The 21,778-nt window shown below is 36.7% G+C and overlaps 1 protein-coding gene across 1 annotated transcript; it reads right to left on the bottom strand.

Annotated features, from left to right (window-relative positions):
• Nucleotides 1-578: 578 nt before the first annotated feature.
• Nucleotides 579-20,628, bottom strand: LOC127618281 (tandem C2 domains nuclear protein-like). Its single transcript, XM_052090658.1, has 12 exons — nt 20,598-20,628; nt 19,346-19,421; nt 18,969-19,163; nt 18,608-18,778; nt 17,799-17,872; nt 15,104-15,179; nt 14,430-14,536; nt 6,067-6,183; nt 5,589-5,780; nt 4,149-4,263; nt 2,999-3,198; nt 579-2,342 (listed from the first exon to the last, which is right to left on the bottom strand). Exons 2-12 carry the CDS (start codon nt 19,410-19,412, stop codon nt 2,232-2,234), a joined length of 1,425 nt encoding a protein of 474 aa, XP_051946618.1. The 5' UTR covers nt 19,413-19,421; nt 20,598-20,628; the 3' UTR covers nt 579-2,231.
• Between the last annotated feature and the right edge of the window lie 1,150 nt (nt 20,629-21,778).

Here is a 21,778-nt window from a genome sequence, read left to right as displayed (position 1 = left end):
GATGATAACAAGAATCTGTTGATCCTCTTTTAATTAAAAATACACCAGACACACTCATGGTCACAGCTGTGCCTGTTTGTTTGTGTGGTCCAGTCCAGAGAAGGGATACTGACACAACCAATCAATGGTGTTAACCAAACAATAACTTTCAGTGGCTTTGACCTTGGGTTAATTCAAAAGCTAATTTCATATTACAAGGGCTAATTTTAGTAACTGTTTGTATGGTTGCTACAACCGCAACACTTAGCACACATACTGCACTCAATAGCACACACAAATACTTCCACACACAAAGATAAGCTGTTTTTCTCTGATTGTGCTGGAGGAGTGTCCTCAAGAATAACCATTAACACTGTTCAAACAGCAAATCACGTAAATTATGACGTAAATGTAATCAAACATCCGGATGTAGAAACTCCTATAAGAGGCCTGAAAATAAAGCACACATTCAGAGGGGTAAAGGAACACAAACACTCGTAATGTAATGTTCAAAACAGTTACGAAATCTTCTTGAATATAAATATTCACACAACACAATGTCTTTGGTGAAAAGTGCATAATTTATTATTGGTGTCCTATGAACAAAATCAGACTACTGCAGAGCTGTGATCCAATAGGTTGAACAGGTTTTTGGGCAGATAAAACAGTTCCATTATCAAACATGAGAACTTAACCATCCCATTCCAGGTTTATACACTGTAAAAAATGGATATGTACATTTATTTTTTACTAAATTTAACCCATACATATTTTTTGTTTTGTTGGTGAAACCTAACGAAGTCAGTTTGATTCAGTCATATTGAATAATATATTTGAATAAAACCAATATACAGTAGATGTTACCACATGAAACAAATATTTCAAGTTACCTGACAAAACAATATTACATTGTAGTTAAACAGAAGATAACCCATTCATTGCTTTTACTATTTGGTTGAAATGGATTTGTTATGACAGTCCTGGTTTTGTCACTATTGATTCAAAGAAAAGGACAACGAAAAAGAATAATGAAAATATTTCATATGGTGTTACAACTTAGAATGTCCCATCAGAAACTATTTTAATATAAATGTTTCTTTTGCAGGGTTGATTTGATCAAAATTGAATTGCTGGAACATCAGGCAGCCAGACTCAGATCAAACAAATATTTGTATGCATAGGCACAACATACAGTGGATAAGAATGAAATGTTTGCTTTTCAAATATCTGTGAAAAAGCCTCTTACATAATGCCATGTGTTCACTGAATTACAGCATTACTTAACACAATATACCTGTTTAAATATGAACACAATGAAGACTCTTAAATAAGCTACTGTCACCTGTGCAGAAATATATTTTAAGAAATGGCGATTATCAGAGAGTTAGATCACCTTGAATTAAGGACAGCATAAAGGATGAGAAGGGAAATGTCTGTGTAAACAAAAGTGTCTTTGTTGCACTCTCTTGCGGTCTATCCTGTTTACTTGTGCTCTCTTTCTCTAAGAACAATAGGATACAAATATATGGATTGAATTCTATTTGGATGGGAATGTAACCCAAACGTTCTGAACTTCTAAAAAATAAAAAGCTTTTCAAAGTGTTTACCCGAAGCACCAAAACCCGCTTCTGAACAAGAGTTTCTGCTGCACTTAAAAACAGGTTTATCGCCCTCCCACAGCTAGTGAATGTGAAATAATAATCACCAAATTGATGACAGGAGCAGAATACTGAACATAATACTTCATTTCTGTATTCTGAAAATATATTATCTCACTGCCTGGAATATCTGCTCTTACAAGCTATGCTGCAACACTGACAATAGTACAACTCTGTTCAATTTATTACACTGTTAAAATCTGCATGAGCTGCAATCTGATGTGTATCTTATATCACTTAATGACTATTTTACATGTATCCGGTTTCTGTCGCAGTTCCATGTTCTCAAGTTACATTAACCCATGTAGAACATTGAATGTGGCTATTTAACCTGTGCCATCTACTAAACAGGTAAAGCAGCTGGAATACACAATACTGTGTGCCATAATGCAGATTTGCCCTCCTTCGAAAGGGCTACAGCATAAAAAACACATGCAGGATAAAATACAGGCAAAGACATTTGTAGAAATAAAGTTGGAGAGTACAGAGGACAGTCTTTTGTGACTGGACCACCCCTCTACACCATCCCAAAGTTGGACAGGCTACATATGCAGTCATTCTTTTTCATTCTCATTTCATTACATCTTCTTTCGTTCAGGGTCGACTAACTCTGTGCCATGAAGTCACCACTTTTTCAGGATGAGTGATGGAATCTCTCCATTGCTCCACTGCCTCTGGAGAACTGCAGTCAAAGCCCAAAAGCACCTAGAAATTGAGGAGTACACCCAAATTAACCTCAAACACAAAGAAGAGCGATTGCCACCAGGAAGTGTAACATTAAAGGAATGTACAATACAAGTTAAGCTCAATCGACAGCATTTGTGGCATTATGTTGATTACCACAATTATTAATTTAGACTCATCTCTCCTTTTCTTTAAAAAGCAAAAATCAAGGTAGCAGTGAGGCACTTACAATGGAAGTGAATGGGGCTGGCCCATAAACATTAAAATACACACTGTTTCAAAAGGATAGCCTCAAGACATAAACATGTATACAATCAAACATGGTGTGTGAACATTATTCATTTTAGTGTGATCAAATTAGGGATTTACTAAGTTGGATGAAAATGTATACCTTTGCACAAATAAGGTTAGTAAGTGATTTTATCACGCTGGGGGGGGTAATTAACATTATTTCACAATTACTGTCAGTGAAGCTTAACTTGTATTGATCACAGAACACTCCTTTTACTTTGTCATTTGAAAAGTGTATCCTCATACAGTAGTGTCATTTTTTAAGGCTAAAAGGCTGTTAAAAGGCCAAACGTACAATATATAACATAAGACCAAACATTTTATGAATAATTGATAAATGTATTAATATGCATACTAAAGGCATCCATATCCTGTTCCAAACCGACCTGTCCAAGAAGGTGTTTTCTTCGAACAGATCCGCGGCTGAATAGTTTGACGGACAGCTGCAAATTCTGGTCCTGATTGGTGATGGGCAACAGAAGGACCTCCCCCCACTGGACACGCCCCCCTGATGACTTCATAATCTTTGTTTTTCTCTTCAGTAAGGACTGGCCATCTCTTAGCATGTTCACCTTCACAAAGAAACCTACACAGAACATAATTTTGAGGTAAACAACTTAGATTGAGTTATATTTAAAATTTTTAGTTATTAATTCAATTAGTGGAGTTAAATTGAAAATATTATTTAAAATTAAGGAGGTAAATATCAACAAAAAATGATGTAGATTCAAAACCAAAAGTGAAAAAATATATCAGTAACACTTTACAATAATGTTCCATTTGTTAATATTAGATAATGCATTAGGTATCATGAACAAACAATTAACAATATATATTTACCGCATTTATTACTCTTTGTTAATTTCAGTTAAAAAATAAGTTCATAGTGCAATAACAAATGTTAAAAAATACAAATTTTGATTTTAAAAATGTCTTTGTATATTTTGAAATTAACATTATCTAAGATTAATAAATGCTGTAATAGTATTCTTTATTGTTAGTTTCTGTTAACTAATGTAGTTAAAGGTGCACTCTGTATTTTTTCATCAATTAAAAAGCTTTACTTCTAAACTAATTAATTGTAAATTTTAAACATATGTATAAACTCACGAGAAATCATATCAGTAACCGTATAAAAGCTATTTTATTCAATATGGATAGGGTCCCCTCATGGAGGCTGCCATGTTATGATCACATGACCAGCCGATTACTACATGCTTAATCTCAGTAACCACCCTGTTATTGGACACTTTCCTAATGGATTAAATTAATCATGGCTGATTGTGAACAGAGATTTTTTACAATTACATCAGTAACTGAAAACATTTGCATTTAAATGATGCTGCATCCACAACGCTAGGTATCAGTGTAGGTCTAAGGTAACATGAACAAAAATTTACTGAGTACACCTTTAGCTAATGCTAACAAATGGAACCTTATTGTAGCGTTACCAATATATCTCTGATTTCATGAATGAATGCAATTCCACTAATGAAGCAATTTTTCCAGTTATGTTTTCAAGGCTGAGAGACTCACTGTGTGTGAGCGGTGAGGAAGACCATGGAAGATTTTGAGCACTGAGGATCTGGAGTTGCATTCGACTGCTCACAGGCTGAAAGCACAAGGCCAGCTGAAGCTCAGCATGGCACACCTACAGGAACACACATACAATTTAATCCCTGTCAGAGCCCTGTATAAGGGTACATACAGTATGTGTGTGTTTGTGGTTTTTCAGGACAAACTCCCTGCTGTGACTCATTCACTGATTTATAGTTTGATACATAGACATAGACATTCTGTCTATCACAAACATCAATACAATACAAGTGAATAAATATTTTCTTTTCATTTAAAAGCAATTTCTTCCCATTAAAGTGTTTGATTTCAGTCACATACAGATATACAAATATATACACACATAACCATCAGACACAGGTTCACAAAGAGTACACAGTTATTGCTTGGGGAAAGAAATTATGATACCTGTTTGTCTGTATGTCTATGGCAGCTTTCAGAAAGTCAAATAATGTTTTAAGAGGCCTAATTTCCATCCAGTGAGATGGCAGAAGCATTAACCAGATGATGTATAAAGATGAAAAGATTACACATAGTTTTACAGCAACTTGATTATGTTATTGTGAATTACATTTCTTAATTATTCAGCAAGGACAGCAGGACAGTCCTAAATTTGGAGGTAACAACAAATGCAGAAGGGCCTTCAAAATGTGACACAATAATAAACAGGTACTCAATCAATTTCCTAAAATAATGTTCTTCCTATTAAGACCCACTCTAACATGCTAATAGAATACTAGAAAAGTTATTGTACTTCTTTTGTTTTTGTTTCTGTAGGTCGTGACTGGAGGCTTCTGAGAGAACATCATTTTAATCGTCAAGTTAATTATTTCAAGAAGGGCTTTCAACCATGCTGACATATTGTTTTTATGTGTTCACTGATCCAAATATGACGGGGGGAAAAAACTTGAGCAGAAACTAGAACAGCTGTTTTATTTGTGATGTTTTTAAGAAATTGAAGATTTAGAGTTTCACAACACCCATCATGACAACATGAGAACCACACATGAGATCACAGTTTCGCCAGTCCTGGTTTGATTCTGTTCTCAAATTTATGTCAGATTAAGTGGGTAATTGAAGGTGGAAATGTAAGATTGGTTTCAAAGAATCTTACTGTCAAATGCAAGAAGGAGTATCTGCAGAGAAGAGCATGGTGTAATCTGGCTAGTGCACTTTTTATGGAAATCCACACATACAATCTTTCTACAACCTGACAGTTACCATTTAAAGTCTTTTAAGAAATCACACGTGTCTCTGTAACAGTTCTAGGCTTTGAAAACAGTAAAAAGAGTCAGTCAATTAGAAAACTAGCCTGTCAGAAATGCTCTCTACCTGTGACTCATTTATCACTTATAGTACCAGATAAGCAGTTGAAATGGTATGCAGGATGTGTAGACTCACATGAGTTTTAGAGTGGGGCCTGAACTCCAGCCAGTGCTGTGTTTCCTGTGGTCCAAGATTTCGGAGAGATAACACACACTCTCCCAGTGTGCGCTTGCGTGGTGTGTGAGCCTGCAGACGCAGTACCAGCGCAGACCTGCGTATTTGCTCTAAGTTTAGAGTGAACACAAATGTCTCCATAAACTCAGTGTCCTGAGAGAGAGAAAGAGAGGGAATAAAGTTTTAAGAGGGAAACCTATTCCAAACATACTTAATCAATGAAGAACATGCTATCAAAGCAAAATAAAATTATACAAGCTCTGTTTTATCTATCTACCTACCTACCTACCAACCTACTTAACTACCTATCTATCTATCTGTCTATCTATCTATCGCCATCCACCTGCCAATCCGTCCATCTTCCATATCATTGGCTTGCAGGGCCAGTGTTATTATTTCAGTGGTTGTTGTAGTTTTATAACTGCTAGATTGCACTCACCACTGATGCTTGCTTGACTGTGCTCTTAAATCGCACTGGCTTTGTTATGGTGATGACCCCTTTGACCCCAATCCTCTGCAGCTCCACCCCTTCAGCATATACACTCATGTCTGCACACTAAGCGAGAGAGAAAGAACCAAAGTGGAACGTGAATAAATAGAGAGACAGTGAGCATAGGAACAGTCAATGTTCAGGAAAAGATTAAGTATGTGAACTCATGGTAGGGACTATACATTTTTTGCATCAGTCCATAATATTTATTCTAGAATAGATTGTTGATTGCTCAATTGGAAACATCTTAGTCTCAGATCACACCCTGTGTGTTTAGAGGTGTTGCCACATATGGACAAAAAGAAATCATATAGTTGGCGCTTTAATGTATCCCTTTTGCAAAATCCTGAATTCCGACAAATGCTAAAGGCTGAAATCAATGTTTATGTGGAGACCAACTGGTCCTCAGTATCCTCTGTGGGTGTGGCTTGGGAGGCACTTAAGGTGGTTCTTAGGGGTCGGATCATACAGTATGCCTCATTCACCAAAAAATACAAAGCACAAGAACTTGTGGAGTTGGAAGGGAATTTTAAAAGAGCAGAGGCAGAGCTGAAGCACCAAATGTCATCTGATGGCCTCAGAGAATTGACCCGATTGAAATACAGATATAATACTATTTTGTCATGGAAGGTGCAGTTTTGGCTATTCATGGCAAGGCAGTCATATTTTGAGTTGGGGGATTAAGCAGGGAAGCTTTTGGTTAGATATATAAAACAGAGAAAGAGTCTTTTTCTACCATTCCCTCAGTGAAATCTGCTAGTGGTGAAATATTTACCTTGGCCATTGATATTAATAATTATTTTAAAGAATTCTAGCTTGATCTCGATAGTTCCACATCTTCGTCTACTGATGAAGGTATTAGAAACTTTGTGGAACCATAAGAACTTCCTAAGCTGATGACTAAGCAAAATATATCTCTTGATTCTGAGATAAACCTGGTCAAAACAAGGAGCTTGGTGAGGTAATTAAGGCCTTGCCTACAAACAAATTGATAAATTTCAGATTATTTTACTCTGGATAGGGGCACCCGGCAGGGTTGCCCTTTTTCCACATTATTGTTCTGTCTTGCCCTGGAACCATTAGCAGTCACGATAAGAAAGGAAGATAATTTTCCAGGGGTGGTGGCGGGAGTATGGCGCATAAGCTTTTGCTTTACGCAGACGATATTTTAATATTAGTCTCCGACCCTACTAGATTTATGACTTGCCTCCACAGAATTATTAATTCTGTTATCAATGCTGCCAAACTGTCTCCCTCTCTTATTTCAAGCAATTTGATAGCATAGCGAAGTCCTTCATTTGGAAAGGTAAACACCCCAGATTACATTTCAGTAAGCTGCATAGGCAGATTGACAAAGGTGGGCTAGGTCTACCCAAGATTTTGTTTTATTATTATGCATTTGGTCTAAGATATTTGGCTCATGGTTTGCTTCCACCTGGGAGAGCCCCTCCTTGGTTTTGTATTGAACAGGAAGTTCTTGCCCCCACTTCACCACTGCAAAGCCTTTCTATCAAACTAACCGGAGAAGATAAGTTACACCTCGCTTTCTTGCATTTGCACTCGATATGTACAAGAGTGTTTAATTCGGACATTTAATTTTTTGCAATTAACATTTTTTATTGATTCATAGACATATCACAAAGAAAAGACATGCCATATATACACTGAATCACATTTAACCCCCTCCCCAATCAACCACCCCACCAATAGGAATACACACACAAAAAAATTTAAAATTAAAATACAGACAAATGAAGAAAATAGCACCTCCCAGAGAGTCCCACCAAAACACTAAGTAGTTCCCCCATTTCCTCTCAAACAAATTCAAAACCCCCAGCCTTCTGCTTGGCTACTCCTCGAAAGCAGCCACCCTCCCCATCTCTGCACACCACTCTGAGAATGAGGGTGCTCCATCTGACTTCCATCCCCTAAAAATAGCCTGCCTACCAATCATCACACTGGTCAAATCCTAATTTCTTATGTACTTATCCTCCAAATTTATGATCTCCCATCTCCCAAAATACAGAGTCTGGGGCAGAATGAGATTTGAGTGTTCAACACCTCACATACAAAACTTTGCACCTTAAACCAAAATTCTTGAATCTTACGACACCCCCAAAAAAATGGGTGGTGACTCCATCTTCTGAACGGCATCACCAGCAGGTCAGTGTGTCCTTAAGACCAAGCCCATACAATTTAGAAGGGGTCCAAAGAAAATCTTGCATTGCGTAAGGTGCACCCTTGCATCTCTAGATGCAGACTTGACATTTTTAAGAATCCTAGCCCACACTCCCTCCTCCAAATACAAATTTAAATCTTCCTCCCATAATCTTTTGAGAGAATTTAAAGCTTCATCCCCAAGACTCTGGATTAGCAGGGAGTAATACACTGATGACCCTTCCCAAAAGCAGCAATCACCACTCCCAGAGTATCTGCCGCACTAGGGAGGTGTGTGCCACTCCCAGAAACAGTACAGAGTAGGTGGCACAGCTGTAAATACTTACAAAATTGAGATCTGGGAATATATGTGTATTAACCCCCCTAACAATCCAATCTAACCAGCAGAAAGGAGACTTATTATTACATAGTTTAGGGTTCAGCCATATGCTCCAGGCTACGTTTAAATAAATATCCGTGTTAAATACTCTGGACACTTTTGTCCATATTGATTGAAAATGAAAGATAACAGGGTGTGACTTAACTTCTCCAATTAGATTGATCGAAAGGCTTTGCAGTGGCAAGATAGGGGCAAGAAATTCCTTTTCAATACAAAACCAGGGAGGGGCTCTCTCTCAGGTGGAAGCGTGTCAATCGGCCTATGTAACTTATTGAAATTTAACCTGGGACGCTTACCATTCCAAATTAAGGACTTCGCTATGCTATCAAATTTCTTGAAATAAGAGAGGGGGACATCTACAGGGAGAGATTGTAAAAGGTAGTTGAATTTTGGAATACAATTCATTTTAATAACATTAACCTTCCCAATCATCGATAAATGTAATGAAGCCAACCTGTCCACATCATTCGAAAACCTTTTTATTATGGGATCAAAAATTAACTTTGACTAAATCAGACAAATTTGCTGGGAATAAAATTCCCAAATACTTAATGCCTTGTTTGGGCCACTGGAAGGCACCCGGCTGGAAGGCCATTACTTGACAGTATGCCGTCAAAGCCAAAGCTTCGGATTTAGACCAATTGACTTTGTATCCTGAGAACTTGGAAAAGGATTTAATAATTCTGTGGAGGCAAGGCATAGATCTAGTAGGGTCGGAGATGAATAATAAATTATCATCTGCGTAAAGCTGAAGCTTATGCGCCACACCTCCTGCCATCACCCCTGGAAAATCTTCATCCTTTCTTATTGCGGCTGCTAATGGTTCCAGGGCAAGACAGAACAATAATGGGGAAAGAGTAAAATTATGTGAAATTAGTCCATTTGTTTGTACCGCCACTACAGAGTGTCTATAAAGTAGCTTAATCCAACTAATAAAAGTACACCGAAAACCATACATTTCCAAAATATTAAAAAGGACGCCTAATGTTATCAGAAGAGCTAGGGCCTTGAATAAACCTCACCTGATCTATATTTATAAGTGATGCCATAACTTTACTTAATTGATTAGCCAGAATTTTTGACAACATTTTTACATCTAACTGGATCAGGGAATTTGGACGGTAACTTTTAATCTCACTTGGATCTTTGTCCTTTTAAGAATCAGACTGATCCGGGCTTGTATCATGGTTGGCAGAAGCTTTCCATTCTTTACTGATTCCGTATAAACTTCCAACAAAAGTGGAGCCAGTTCTGTAGCAAAAGATTTGAAAAACTCAGGAGCCTTGCCTGTAGGCAAGGCCTTAATTACCTCATCAAACTCCTCCAGGGTTATCTCAGAATCAAGAGAATTTGTTTGCTCAGTCTTCAGTTTAGGAAGATCTAATGGTTCCACAAAGTTTCTAATATCTTCATCAGTAGACAAAGACCTGGAACTATAGAGATCAAAGTAGAATTCTTTAAAAGCATTATTAATATCAGTGGCCGAAAAATATTACCACCAGCAGATTTCACTACGGGAATGGTAGAAAAAGACTCTCTGTTTTATATATCTAACCAAAGGTTTTCCTGCTTTGTTCCCCGACTCAAATTAGTCTTGCCCCGAGTAGCCAAAACTCCTCTTTCTGCAACAAAATTGTATTATATCAGTATTTCTATTGGGTCATCAGATGACAAATGGTGCTTCAGCTCTGCCTCTGCACTTTTAAGATTTCCTCCCAATTCCACGAGTTCTCATGCTTTGGATTTTTTGATGAATGAGGCATACTGTATGAGCCGACCCCTAAGAACTGCCTTAAGTCCCTCCCAAGCCACACCCACAGAGGATACTGAGGACCAGTTGGTCTCCATATAAAAATTGTTTTCAGTCTTTAACATTTGTTGGAAATCTGGGTTTTTCAAAAGGGACACATTAAGGTGCCAACTATGTGATTTATTTTTGTCCATATGTGGCAACACCTCTATACTCACCAGGGGATGATCTGAGACTAAGATATTTCCAACTGAGCAATCAACAACAGATGACATGAGGGATTTGGATATAAAAAAAATAATCTATTCTAGAATAAATCTTATGGACTGATGAAAAAATTTATTGTCCCTACCAGATGGTTTCAAAAGTCTCCAGATATCTGTAAGACCAAGATTTTTACACATCCTGTGAAGTGTCAATGTTGCTCTAGTGGGCTTACACAATTTTGCTTCACTATGATCAAGTAATGAATCCATCAAAAGATTAAAGTCTCCTCCCAATATTATATCATGAGGGGCTTGTATCATCCCTTCAAGATCTATAAAAAAGCCCTGATAATCAGCATTAGATGCACACATATTAGCCAAAATCAACCTTAGCCCTTGAATTTCAGCTAAAACAATAATGACTCTGATTTATCTTTAAACTGTTTGAGACATTTGAATTGTCGATGTGTCTTTACCAATATAATGACTCCCCTGCTCTTGCTTGAGCCAGCACTAAAGAAAACATGTCCACCCCATATCTTCCCAAATTTTCCAGCTTCCTGCGGAGAAAGGTGTGTTTCTTGAAGAAACACTATATCATATTTCTTACATTAAAGAAAAGTAATAACCTTCCTTATTTTTATGGGGTGCCCCAACCCATTCACATTCCATGTGGAGAGAGACAATCCACTCATGTTAACATTTTACATTTTGATATAGTAGAAAAAAAAATAGTGTGTCAAAAACAATATTATACAGACCACATTCCCCATTAGTGAAACAATCAAACCCTGAACTTCCCTGAACCAAACAAACAGAAAAAAGAAAACCGGCATACCACAGACAGCACCAACCGGCATCAATCCCTCTAAACTCAGAAGGTCCATGAAGGCCCACGAGCCCCCGCGACAACTTTGACATTGGATTACTCAGTTTTGCCTCACAAATTTGAGGCAAAATTACATAACATAAAATACTTTGTAGAATAAACCCCAGACAATAGGCAGAATAAACACAAAGAATGTGTAGATTCATTCACAGAACTGTCTCAAATTGTGCTCCTCCACAAAGCAATGTCCAGCCAATATAAAACCGTTCAGTTTCCTCAGACAGACAAACGAATGTTCAGGGATCCAGCTGTTATGAGTTCAGCAACTTACATAATCATTCCAATGTCCCATAAAAATATTCCACAAAACAAACTCCAGCCAGAAGGAGGCATAAGCACGAAGAACGAACATATTTATCAACAGCTGTTCCGAAGCAGTGTTATTCAACAGAACAAGCTCCAGCCACAAGGTGGAACAACACAAAACCAAACAAAACAGTCAATTCACTCGGAGGCCACATAAAAGTATATTCCACAACTATATAAAAGACATCTTTTGTGTGAGCATGTAGATATTTTGCAGTCATCCATAGTGACCACTCTCAAACTGGATGGGAGCTTCAGTGCAAATGTGATCTTCTGTCAATGCAAAAGTTTCTTGAAGGAAAAGTGTTATTCACAAAATAAACTCCAGCTTATAGGTGGAGCCAACACAAAAATAAATAAAAATGATGCCCAGCTTCCTCAAAAGCCAGAGTAATTATAGCGAGTCGACCCACATGAGAAACACCCAATGGTTTACTCACCCACTGATTCTATAAAAGTCATTGCCTGATTGGGACATGTAAATACTATGCGACCGTCCTTTGCTACTATTCTCAGCTTCGCCGGAATCATCAATGCAAAAGCGATTTTACGTTGATGCAAGAGTTTCTTGCATTCCCTGAACTGATCGCGTTTCTCTCTTGTCGAACTTGCAAATTCTGGGAACAAGCAAATTTTATGAATCTTTCAAGAAACATTTCCTTTGCTCCTCGCCTGGTGCAACACGAGATCTTTATCGGATGATCTCAGAAATTTTGCCAGGATTGATCGGGGCTTTCTCCCTCAGCAGATCTCAGAGCCAGAACTCTGGGAGCTCGCTCAATTTCCAGCTTGTAGTCTGTTATTTCGAGTAGACTCGGGAAAAGCTCATCTAGGAATTTCACCATATCTCTGCCCTCCTCATGCTCAGGAATTCCAACAATTCGGACGTTAATCCTACAGCATCTTTTCTCAAGATCTTCAAGCTTTTCAAGAACATGTTCCAAATAAACATTGGTCGTGGACAGATTAGCGGATAATTCCCTCTCCGATGACTCCAGATAATCGATTCGTTTCTCAACATCTGCCACTCTTGTAACTAACTCAGAGAATTTGATTTTCCATAGCCGTAATCGAGCGACGTAATACTGCAAGATCTTCAAAGTCAGCAAGAATCTTTGTCAGCATCACCGACATGTTGGACAGTTGACGCTGGATCTCCTCTCCCGCTGCGCCATTCAAATCGAGTCCACGGTCTGTAAGCCTGTCGGGGCTTTCATCCTGAATACGTAAGTGTTGTTTAATGTCTACACAGCTCAAGGATTTTGACTTCTTTGCCATGTTTTACCTCAAAGAGCAAATGTCAAACTGGGTGTATCGAATTTCACAAGATTATAACATGAGAATAATAAAACATTTAGCAAAGTGTGCAGAGCTCGTCACTCACACGTCTGCTTATTACATGGCATCACGTGACTGACATTTATGTAAATATTGCCTCAAACATATGGCTGAACCCAAAATTATGTATTAATAAGTCCCCTTTCTGCTGGTCAGAGTGGATTGTGAGGGGGTTACTACACTCGGTGACCTATATGAGAATGGAGTGTTGAGATCCTTTTGGGATTCCCAGATCTCAGTTTTTTAGGTATTTACAGCTGCATCACTTGCTCTGTAATATTTTTGGGAGTAGTGGCAGATGGGAGTGGTGAGTACTGTTTTTGGAAAAGGTCATGAGGTTTCAGTGTATTACTCTCTTCTAATTCAGAGTTTGGGGGGACAGAGCTTTAACTTCTATCAAAAGATTATGGGAGAAAGTTTTAAACTTGTTATTGGAGGAGGGAGTGTGGGCTAGGATTCTAAAAAACATCAAGTCGGCATCTAGAGATCTTATGCAATTCAAGATTTTACATCAATTCTATTGAACCCCCCTAGATTGTATAGGCTTGGTATTAAAGACACACCCACCTGCTGGCAATGCCAATGAGAAGATGGAGACACAACCCACGTCTTTTGGTGGTATGTTAAGATCCAAGAATTTTGGTTGAAGGTTCAGAGTTTTATGTGTGAGGTACAGGGCACTCACATTTCATTTTGCCTCAGACTCTGTATTTTAGGTGATGGGGCAGTCATCAATATAGAGAATAAACACATAAAAAATTGGGTTCTAACCAGTGTCACGATCGCCAGACAAATAGTTTAAAGGGATGGAAGTTGGCTGGAGTGCCCCACTTTCAGGAGTGGTGCTCGGAGATGTGGAGGGTGGCTGCTTTTGAAGAAGGGCCAACTAGAAGACTGGGGAATTTGGACTCGTTTGTGGGGAAATGGGGCAAATATGTGGCGATCTCGGGGAGGGGTAGTGGAGAGAGAGGTGTAGTTGTTAATGTGTGTGTTTATTATATATATATATATATAGATAGATAGATATATACAAATGTCAATCACAAAAAAGTATATCAACTGATGTGTTATGTAAAGAGGTACATAGTTTGAAAATTATTTTAGTTTTTTTTAAAAGAGAGATATTAAAAAAAGCTGGTCGGAGAGATGTGATCATTAGTTGAAGGTTTGGTAATTAGGCTTTCACTGAGACACAGAGGCTTCATTCAGCTGGAGTAGAATTGGGACACAATAGCCTTTTCTTTTCCTTTCTGTATGAAATCATACCTTCACCAAGGTGATCCACACCTGCTCCACCGCCTCCTCGTACCTCAGGTGCACACACACCTTTCCCAGTTCACGATCCCTCTCATCGCCAGACAGCGTAATGGACTCTACACACAAACACATATATGTCAGCATGCTAAAGAATGATGCCTTAATAAAGGTGATGTGAATATAAGTGCATATAACCCTTATGTTTTTTCAGTAGAGATGTGTTAAGGATCTATTTAATTTAAATGTGTTCTTAAACACTTTGTGCCTGTGTGTTTGTGTTTATGTGTACTTAGCTGTAGTTTGGAGAGAAAAAATTGTATCCTTAGTTGGAAAATCAATTCACTACATTCTGAGAGTTATCTGAGGACTTGCATAACAGACCTCAGGGAAAACATTTGGAAGTATTTACTCTTTCTTACCCTTCCACTATTTCACAATCTGCATGGATCTGAGTTAATTTTCTTTGAGAGAGTTTGTTTCAGAGCCTGTGTTTATGTGTGTACTTGGTGGGGAGAGGGAAGTAAGCTAGTTGAGTCCAAGAAAACTTGAACATTTTAAAGAACAAATAAAAGTGGAAATTCCAGGTAACCCTTTCCAGAGAGTTCTATTGGAATTAAACTATGGTTCTTTTGGAATGTGGTTGTCTGCAGTTATGACTTGAGTGTTTCATCACAAATGGTTACCTAGACTACGGCTGCTCCCAAAGGAATCCTGAATGGACGATGTGCTACTCTGGATACTGGATACGGAATCATACCGCTTGAAGGAACCAGGGAGGAAGCAAGGTTACAGCTTATCAGCATTGCAAAGTAATAAACATTAAAGTTTGAACATATACACCACACTTCATTAAGAAATGTATATGATCTTCAAGGTAACTCTGATTGGTGCTGGTTTGCTCTGTTGCGTTCATACACACTTGAGTGGTCACACAATAATCCACCATCATTAACAGGAAGGAGAAAACAAACTGACTCAGTGTCTTTATTTAACTTAAACAATTACAGAAACCTCACCCAGTTCAGATCAAACACATTAGCATGGCTTTGTAAATGCTCAATAGCAGCATGATTAATTAGCAATTTTAATTACAATGCAGGCAAATATGGATAATATCAATAATTTCTGAAGGCCAATTAAAGGAATTAAGTACAAAATGTACTCTGTCTTGTACGGGTAACTCCAAAAACAAACACAACAAAACAATGTTTCAGATTAATATATCAAGTTCATTGCAAAGAATTTATAGTACACATAAAGTTTACATTTCTCTAGAAAAATGAAGGACTGTGTTTTTATTGTGTTATGTGTAATTTATAGCAGTATGCATGTAACAAATATAAAAGGGTCAATAGCTTTGCTTATAAAGTATATAGCTATTCATAAAACATATATATATATATATATATATATATATATATATATATATATATATATATATATATACACACAGTACTGTGCAAAAGTTTCAGGCACTTGTGAAAAATGTTGCATAGTGAGGATGTCTTCAAAAATAACAACATAAATAGTTTTCATTTATCACTTAATGTCATACGAAGTCCAGTAAATATAAAAAAGGTAAATCAATACTCAGTGTAAACACCTTTTCATTTAAAACAGCCCCAATTATCCTTGGTACATCAGGACACAGTTTTTCTTGGTTGTTGGCAGATATGATGTTCCAAGATTCTTGGAGAATTCAACACAGTTCTTCTATCTATTTCGGCTGTCTCAATTTCTGAAGGCCTTGCCTACAGTCTCTTTATGTAATCTCAGACTGACTCAATGTTCAGTGGGGGTTTCTGTGGGGGCCATGACATCTGTTGCAGGGCTCCCTGTTCTTCTATTCTAATCTTTTCTATTTGCAAAAGTAATGTTTGGGAGCCTAACATTTATATTTACTATTGACACACTAAAGCTGAAGATATAAATAACCATCTTAAGACAAATGCTTTTGTGAAACATCTTATGTGCAGTCACGTATTCCTGTTTTTGTTGAATGTCTTGTTTAGTTCCCTTTCCTGTTTCCTATTTGTTTTGTAGTGCTTTTGTAGTTTTATTTCATGATTGGTTGTCCCTGATTGTTTCCCCAGGTGTTCCTTGTTTTCCCTTGTGCATTTAAGCCCTTGTTTCCCCTTGTTAGTTTGTCAGTCTTTGCATGTATTGTTTGTGCTCTGTGTTTGGTTCCCTGTGTTCTGATTTTCTTTTTATTCTGAGTTAGCTTGTTTATTTCGCTGTTTAATAAAGCTGCATTTAGAACCTCCTTCCTCACCTGCCTCGTCACATGTGCCTAAGACCTTTGTACATTACTGTATATATATATATATAAAAGGGTTGGGAGGATTACTTTTGAAATGTATTCCACTGCAGATTACAGAATATATGCTGTAAAATGTAATTTGTAATGTATTCCGTTAGATTACTCAAGGTCAGTAACGTATTCTAAATAATTTTGGATTACTTCTTCAGCACTGGTAGATTTTTTTCACTTTTTTGACTATAAAACACAAATACACGTTAAAAATATATTCTCTGAAAAACCTAAATATCTTATGCAGTGTTGTTTCTATCAAATCTAATCAAATTAATCTTGTTTTAAGGATTTTTTGATATTTTTCAAGGACAACAATACAAACATTATTATCAAGAATATGATTTTTGCCCTAATATTAAAAGGTCTTACTAGAAAAAAGAAATTATGATCCAACGTGAATTTTCTTGATAAAAAAATATAATTGTGCCTGGTAACCTGCATGTAAAATGGCTATAAATAGCATTTTAGCTTAGCGTAAAGTTGACAATTTACACAAGGTTTATATCTGATTCTTCTGCTCCAAACTTACTTCTCTGTCTGCTCGTATGAATGTAACACATCATAAGAACGAATTTCACTGCTGTTCAAATGCACTTTGGATCGCATCATTTATATGTACATGTATATGTTTTTCATCTGAAAGGACTAAAATAGTAAATGAAACAAATGACTATAAAATGCAAAGTAATCTATTTAGTAATTAAAAATGTAATTGATTTAAATTGTTATTGTAGTGGAATACAGTTACTTATATTTTGTATTTTAAACACGTAATCCCATTACATGTATTCCATTACTCCCCAACCCTGTGTGTGTGTATATATATATATATATATATATATATATATATATATATATATATATATATATATATCTACAGTACATAATCATATAATAATGATTATGATATATTCTAATATAACTTATTTTTAAAAAAGAAGCTCACATGTGTAAAAAGGTGTATGGACTCTCATCTGCACGTTACTGTAAAAGATGAAACTTTAAGTGCAATGAATTCTAATCGAAAGGGATGTTAGGTGAGGAGTGCATGTGTGTAAGCTTACCTGTACAGGGCCTTGAGAGTTTGATAAATCAAACATGGATAGGCTGAGTCTTTGTTTGTCATTGTGTTCCCAACCTGTGAAAAACAGAAACAAACATTTGACAGTGTGAGACTTTCTGAGTGTGAAACACTTCACAATGTGAGTTTGAGGATATTACTCAGTCAAGCAATAACAAAAGAGGTTACACTGTGGTGTAATTCGATGTACGTTCTGTTGGATTCTGTTGTGTTCTGTTTAATATATTTAAACCTTAAAGAATGAGAACCATATCCAATTGTTCATTATTAGCCTGATATTCACAAATCAAATTCAAACATGGCAGTCGTTTGAGTTTCAGCAGAGCCGTAAGAGGGAATGGGGACACTTCTCAAGTATTCACAATTGTGATTGATCAATATGGGCTTTCCAGTGACAGATTTAATCTTGAATATTTGGCTGCAACCTTGCCTCTAATTGTAAGAGCCATTAAACACAACTATAACGAAACACAATATGTAAACCCTCAATTGAATCATCTGAATGAGGCCTCTCAACAACATGATCTTGGAAATTCTCAATGCAAATCTGCCGTGAACAATAGGGGATGTAGTAGCGGGAATAAAATGAAAGGATTACAAACAGGTGGGTAGAAGGGTAAATATTTGAGCTGAAGTTATGTGCTGAATGATGCTATGAGGAAGTGAAATTCCACGGTAAATCCAATCCTTAAATACCATACACTGGTAATAAATCGAAGGATGTTACATCTAGATTGGCTGTACAGGTATCACTATACATCAGTGTTTCAGGTAAATCTAAAAGTATCTCACCAGTGCCAGAGCTGTTGTTGGGATGGCCTTTCATACTGGGGCGTCTCACTGAACCTGGTGACACGAAGCTGATGATCTGACTGTTGTTAAAGGTCAAATCAGGGTCATACACGATTTGATTGGCTCCTGCAAGCTCTGCCTTCCTGTCTGCATAAGTGGTCTTTGATGAGCCTAAAATTGTTTGTCAGGTGACAACCAAATAATATTGCAATACTGTATGAACAGAACATAACAGATACAGGTTAGATGTTCTTAGGTGAGCCTGCATGGCTATAAAATATCTCATATAATATATATTGTAAAAAATATGATGCTTAAGATGACACTTTGATCTCCTAATTGATTAATATTGTCCACTTACTCTGTTGCCCGATGTTGTAGCTGGAGTACTGTGCCCCTTTCGGCTGGATGTAGGAGGACTTGAAGGTTGGGAGGACAAAGGGGACCTCCCTGCCATCTGGGGGCAGTTTAGAGAGGAGGTAATCCTCTGATACTCCAACACTCTTCTTCACATAAGACTCAACCATTAATGTACCTTTAGGTCGGATTCTTATCTCTGCAAAAGACATGTATTACCAGTAGTGGTAAATAAAACAGTTGAAAAATGTATTTCTCTAATAAACTATTATAAACATGTCATTATAAAATATTTTATATTTTGTGTATGCATAATGAAAACAATAATTAGAAAGAGAGAGAGAGAGAGAGAGAGAGAGAGAGAGAGAGAGAGAGACTCACTCTGAATCTCTGGTTCTTTCTCTTTAGACATAAATGTCCTGCAGCAGTTTTTGATACATTCCATCATGTTGTGGATCTACAAAAAAATTTTAAGAACATTTTAAGTGGCTTTTTTATTTCACTCAGAAACAAATAAGTAGCAAGTGAAACACACACAAATCAGTTATATCAATTCTAACATTATGATCCATTAAGTTTTCTTTTAAGCTTTAAAGCAAAATGGTACAAGCTTATTTTACTCAAATGCATGTGACACCAAATAAACAAGAATTAGGTCAGACGTAATCCAAAAGTAATTAAAAAGTAATCAGATTGGATTACCATAATGTAATAAAAGAGATTAAATTACTGACTACAATTTTAGTCTTGTAATTTGTAATCAGTAGAAATTCAGAAGAAATCTACTCAGCACTGCTTTTGGGGTAATTTGATGCCCAAGCAAAAAGGTCCATTTCTACATGGTGGCTTTTGGAAAACAATGCAAGGTGGACATATACATTTGTTTTTTGACATTATTCTAAACCATTTTGAAGCAATTTAAGCAAACATTAGAGGACTATTTTAATGTCAGTTGTAAGTACCTGCTGCCAGGTGGTGGCGCTATGGCTGCAACCCAATATAGTCAAATCCACATGATTAGCCCCAAAGTCTAAACATATATCCAAATTTTGCTCTAAATCACACATTGCACACAGATGATGTAAGACACTTCCTGTTTCCCATGGTTTTTTCCCACATTTTTGCCATTAATTTAATGCGATATATACAAATCTGTTCACAATTTAGCATCTTCAGCGTCTTTGCATAATGTTGTTTAAACGTGGTGACAGTCTCATGAATCACCTTGTAGGAGTATTTCAATGTTCAGAGCCTGCGATTTTTGGAAAATCCAAAATGGCCAACTTCCTATTGGGCAGAGCTAATGACTGTATGAATAACGTAAACCTTGAAAAAACAAAATAATAATAATAATCTTTAGAAGAATATTAATAACTTAATAATTAATAAAAGTGCATAATGACTGAGACTTTCATGAAGATTTCACAGAATATACATTTTTTGGTGAACTATCCTTTTAAGACTCTTTTAAATTATTTTGATGCAAAATTACATATAATTTAACTCCTATTTAACTATTGTTACTTAATATAACGATAATATAACTACAATGAAACATTTATAGGCTGTATAATATTATTTTAACCAGTAATATTCTAAATGAAACACATCTGAATCAGGTTACTGTACATACCTGTGCTGTTTGCTGCAAGGAGGTGAAAGTGCCCAGAGCTCTTGAGTACTGCAGGTGTATCAGAGTGAAAACTTTCAGTGCCTCCAGTGAGGGTGAAATCCTCTATCTCTGTTGGGTCATAGTGTCCACCTTGTTACAAGACTGTTTCTCAACAAACTCCAGCTGTTGAGACAATCATAATGACCCATTTCATAGCAGAGAGGAATTAAAGTTTATATATGTAATATATTATTTACACTCTCTCTGTATTTATTAAAATACCCATCATTACTATAACATTTTAACATTTAAAACTCATGTCCAACATGCCCAAACTGAAATTTATGAAAAACACCCTTGTCCTAAGCAGGACACACAATTCCATTGTGACTATTGTTCTCTTGTTTACCCAAGAGCTATTACAAAATATCACACTGAAAATTTTACTTTTGAAAATAGAATGAACAAAAATCATCTGAATTTATGACAGTTTATAAGGTGGTCAAACTGCTCAAGAAAACAAGCATTTGTAGAATTTGACTTTTTACTTCAAGTTAGAAGATACTGCGAAATACTGCCTTTGTGGCAATATATAACACATAGTGTATCTAGTTTAACTGTAAACACTCTCATCATAAGTGTTATTAATGATGTTAAAAGCCGCTGGCACCCCTCATAATATAATATTGGGAGGAGACTGGGATGAACTCAGTCCTTGATTATAGTGCAGCAAATGTGTGTAAGCCCCATAGAGCAACATTGACGCTTCACAGGATGTGTAAAAATCTTGGTCTTACAGATATTTGGAGACATTTGAAACCATCTGGTAGGGACTATACATTTATTTCCATCAGTCCTTAAGATTTATTCTAGAATATATATATTTTTGATATCCAAGTCCCTCATTTCATCTGTTATGGATTGCTCAATTGGAAACATCTTGGTCTCAGATCATACCGTGAGTTTAGAGGCGTTGCCACATACAGAGAAAAAGAAATTTTGATCTTTTGAAAAATCCTGAATTCCAACAAATGTTAAAGGATGAAATCAGTGTTTATATAGAGACCAACTGGTCCTCAGTATCCTCTGTGGGCGGGGCTCGGGAGGCACTTAAAGTGATTCTTAAGGGTCGGTTTATACAGTATGCCTATTCATCAAATCCAAAGCACAATAACTTGTGGAGTAGAAGGGAATATTAAAAG

This window comes from Xyrauchen texanus, chromosome 24 (genome assembly GCF_025860055.1).
Source record: "Xyrauchen texanus isolate HMW12.3.18 chromosome 24, RBS_HiC_50CHRs, whole genome shotgun sequence".
Lineage (NCBI taxonomy): Eukaryota > Metazoa > Chordata > Actinopteri > Cypriniformes > Catostomidae > Xyrauchen > Xyrauchen texanus.
This window is presented reverse-complemented; position numbering and strand designations above follow the sequence as displayed.

Excerpts from the sequence above, each read along its gene's own strand:
- LOC127618281 (XM_052090658.1), bottom strand. The coding sequence starts at position 19,412 with ATGATGGAATGTATCAAAAACTGCTGCAGGACATTTATGTCTAAAGAG. Across the intron at positions 19,164-19,345 it reads GAAAGAACCAGAGATTCAGA|AGATAAGAATCCGACCTAAA; the intron begins GTGAGTCTCTCT and ends TGTCTTTTGCAG. Across the intron at positions 2,343-2,998 it reads GAAAACACCTTCTTGGACAG|GTGCTTTTGGGCTTTGACTG; the intron begins GTCGGTTTGGAA and ends CTCAATTTCTAG.